At 63.2% G+C, this 4,069-nt stretch overlaps 1 protein-coding gene across 1 annotated transcript in view; it reads right to left on the bottom strand.

Annotated features, from left to right (window-relative positions):
• Nucleotides 1-512: 512 nt before the first annotated feature.
• LOC116999002 (protein reprimo-like) overlaps nt 513-4,069 on the bottom strand; it is a 10,439-nt gene continuing 6,882 nt past the window's right edge. Inside the window, exon 2 of the mRNA XM_033065276.1 lies at nt 513-986. Within this exon, the coding sequence (XP_032921167.1) occupies nt 666-986 (321 nt within the window). The 3' untranslated portion in view covers nt 513-665. The remainder of the gene's footprint in view (nt 987-4,069) is intronic.

Below are 4,069 nucleotides of genomic sequence, written 5' to 3' on the forward strand. Positions count from 1 at the left end.
TTCCAGCGGGATGCAGCCGGGCTGGGCTGGGTGTTTCACCTGGCCGCGATCCAGCGGCAGGAACACAATTCCCGCATCTCCCGGCGCGCAGGGATGCGGGTCCCGCGCTCAGCGAGCCGCGGGGCTGGGAAAGCGCTGGGAAAGCGCTGGGAAAGCGCTGGGAAAGCGCCGGGAAAGCGCTGGGAAAGGGAAGTTTAAACCCGGCTGGACGGGAAATCCTGACTGGATGGGCTGCGGGGGGACAGGGAAGCTTCATCCCGGCCGTGCCCGCTCCCTTCCGCGGGAGAGAGGGAAGGGATGGGGAAGGGGATGGGGATGGGGAAGGGGATGGGGATGGGGAAGGGGATGGGGATGGGGATGGGGATGGGGATGGGGATGGGGATGGGGATGGGGATGGGGATGGGGAAGGGGATGGGGAAGGGGAAGGGATGGAGGCGGACGGAATAAGGAGCCCAGACCTGTTGCCATCACAGCACGCTTTACTTCGGCAGCCGCGGGCGGCCGGACGGGACCGGGCCGGGCCGGGCCGGGCTGGGACGGGCCGGGATGGGCGGCTCCGGCCACCCCGAGCATGTCCCGACCTCCGGCACGCCGGATCCATCGGGCTGCTGTTTTTTTCAGAAGGAAAAGCTGGGAGCCGAGCCCGGGAGGGCTCAGCGCTGCGGTCAGTACGGCCCCACCACCACCGCCTCCACCTCCTTGGACGGGCGGCGGTCCTTGACCAGAAAGTTGATCATGCCCTCGGACTTGATGAGGAGGTTGCAGCCGAGGAAGAAGATGCCGAACACCACGGTGAGGGCCAGCACGCACATGACGGCGATCTGCACCACCCGCATGATGTACAGGCTGCGCTCGTCGCCCGCCGCGCCGCTGCCGTCGGTCACCACGGAGGCGGCGGTGCAGCAGCGCAGCGCCCGCTCCAGCTCCAGCGCCGCTCCCCCGGCCCCCGCCAGCAGCCCCGCCGCCGCCGAGGAGCCGTTCAGACCCTGCCGGCATTCCCAGAGAGCCGTTCAGTCCTGCCGGAGCCCCCAGCGAGCCGTTCATACCCCGCCGGGAGCCCCGCCGAGGAGCCGTTCATCCCTCCCGGCAGCTCCGCCGCCGCCGCCGCCGCATGCAGGCGGCCCGAGCCGGGCCGGGCGGAGCCGTGCCGAGCCCAGGCGAGCCCAGCAGGGCCGGGCCGAGCCGTGCCGAGCCCAGCTGAGCTCAGCCTGGCCGCTCGGCGCTGCCCCGAGCCCGCGGAGCCGCCGCGATGCCCGCACGGCACCGCCCGCTCCGCTCCGCCCCGAGGGGCAGCCGGGGAGGGAGAGGGAGGGACGGAGGGAGGGGAGAGGGGATGGAGAGGGGAGGGTGGGGATGGAGGGAGGGGGAGAAGGGAGGGGAGAGGGGCTGGGGATGGAGGGAGGGGAGAGGGGCTGGGAATGGAGGGAGAGAGGGTGGGGATGGGGAGAAGGGAGGGGAGAAGGGCTCAGGGTGAAGGGAGGGGAGGGATGGAGAGAGGGGAGAGGGGCTGGGAATGGAGAGGGGAGGGAGGGACGGAGGGAGGGGAGAGGGGATGGAGAGGGGAGGGTGGGGATGGGAGGGAGGGGGAGAAGGGAGGGCAGAGGGGCTGGGGATGGAGGGAGGGAGGGTGGGGATGGAGAGAAGGGAGGGGAAAAGGGCTCAGGGTGGAGGGAGTGGGAGCGATAGAGGGAGGGTTGAGCTGGGGAGGGAGGGGCAGAAGGGAGGGGAGAGGGCTGGAGGGATGGAGAAAGGGAGGGTTTGAATGGGACGAGAGAGGGGAGAAGGGAGTGGAGAAGGTTTGGGGATGGAGAGAAGTAGGATTTTGGGGGTGAGAAGGGAGGAGAAGGTTTGGGGGGTTAATGAGGGGAGAGGGTTTGGGGTGGGAGCAGGAAGAGGGAGGGGGAGAGAGGTTGGAGGGATGGAAGGAGGGAGGGGAAAAGGGTCAGGGAGGGGTTTGGGGGCACAGAGAAGGGGTCGGCGGGGAAAGGGGAGCGGCTTTGGGGGATCTTTGGGATTCGGGATGGAGGGAGTCAGGAAAAGGGGGAGGGCGGCGTTTTTGGGAAGAGGGTCCGGCATGAAAAGGGTCGGGAAGGGGAGCGGGTTTGGGGAGGAAAAAGGGGGCGTGGGGAAGGGTCGGGGGGCGCAGAGGGGCTGGGAGAGGGCTCTGGGTGAGGCGGAGAGGAGGATTTGGGGATCAGGAGAATGGGATTGGGGTCTTGGAGAGCTGGGATGGGGCAAGGGGCCTTTAGGGAATGGGTTTTGGATGGGAGAAGTCCTGGGCCAGTCCTGGGAAGAGCCAGGGCAGCTCTTGGGTGGCCTGAACCCGCCCCCATTCCAAATTTTCCCCAGTTCTGTTTCCATGGAAGATCCAGCTCCAAAGGTTTCGGAGCCTTCCCGTGTGCGCAGGGGAGGTGACAAAGGAGTGGTGGCAGCCGGGTGGGACACTGGGGACATCCCGCCGCCCATCCTGGGGATCCAAACTCTTCCCAAATACCTGGGAATTGTTGGAAATTCTCGTCCTCCCCCCAACTCCTGGCCCTGCTCCAGTTTCCCGGGTTTTTGGAGGTTTGGGAATAACTGGGGGGTGGCAGCAGCTCCCGACAGGCAGGGCCGTGGGCTGGGGTGGATCCCGACATTCCAGCTCCTGGAATTCCCCAGGGATGGGCGGCACAGAGCGGCCCGGCCGTGACTTGGGAGAGCCTTCCAGGGCTGGGAGCGCGGCCGAGCTTAACCCTGCGCTGTCCTTCCCGAGCGGAGATGGGATCATCCCAAACATCCCTGGGATCCGTGTGTGGGGATGGGATCATCCCAAACATCCCTGGAGTCCGTGTGGGATCATCCCAAACATCCCCGGGGATCCGTGTGTGGGGATGGGATCATCCCAAACATCCCTGGGATCCATGTGTGGGCATGGGATCATCCCAAAAAGCCCCAGGGATCCATATGGAATCAGTGGGATCCGTGTGAGATCAGTGTGCCATCAGTGGGATCAGTAGGATCAGTGGGATCCATATGGGATCGGTGGGATCTGTGTGTGATCAGTGGGATCCATATGGGATCTGTGGGATCAGTGGGATCCATATGGAATCGGTAGGATCTGTGTGGGATCAGTGGGATCTGTGGGATCCATGTGTGATCAGTGTGATCAGTGTGATCCATATGGGATCTGTGGGACCAGTGGGATCTGTGGGATCTGCGTGGGATCAGTGGGATCCATGTGGGATCAGTGGGATCAGTGGGATCCATATGGGATCAGTGATATCTGTGTGTGATCAGTGGGATCAGCAGGATCAGTGTGATTAGTGGGATCCATATGGGATCAGTGGGATCCGTGTGTGATCAGTGTGATTAGTGGGATCCATATGGGATCTGTGGGATCAGTGTGATCAGTGGGATCCATGTGGGATCTGTGGGATCTGTGTGTGATCAGTGGGATCAGCAGGATCAGTGTGATTAGTGGGATCCATATGGGATCAGTGGGATCTGTGTGGGATCAGTGGGATCTGTGTGGGATCAATGGGATCCATGTGGGATCTGTGGGATCAGTGGGATCCATGTGGGATCTGTGGGATCAGTGTGATCAGCAGGATCTGTGGGATCTGTGTGTGATCAGTAGGATCAGCAGGATCAGTGTGATCAGTGGGATCCATAAGGGATCAGTGGGATCCATATGAGATCAGTGGGATCAGCAGGATCAATGAGATCCATGTGGGATCAGTGGGATCAATGGGATCCATATGGGATCTGTGGGATCTGTGTGGGATCAGTGGGATCAGCAGGATCAGTGGGATCAGTGAGATCCATGTGGGATCAGTGGGATCCATATGGGATCTATGGGATCAGTGGGGTGGGACAATCCCTCCCCACAGGCCGTGCCGTGTCCCTGGGGCCTGTGGGCATTTCCTGGGATGCTCCTGACGGGAGTGAAGCGGAGCAGAGGCCAAGGCTTGGAGAAGGGATGTGTTCCAAACCCTTCCAGCTGGTCTGTCCTGCTGGGGTGGCTTGGGGTGGCGCTTGGGGTGGCACTTGGGACTCTGTGCTGGGGGAATTTTGGACTCGATGACCTTGG

This window comes from Catharus ustulatus, chromosome 7, assembly GCF_009819885.2.
Source record: "Catharus ustulatus isolate bCatUst1 chromosome 7, bCatUst1.pri.v2, whole genome shotgun sequence".
Classification (NCBI taxonomy): domain Eukaryota; kingdom Metazoa; phylum Chordata; class Aves; order Passeriformes; family Turdidae; genus Catharus; species Catharus ustulatus.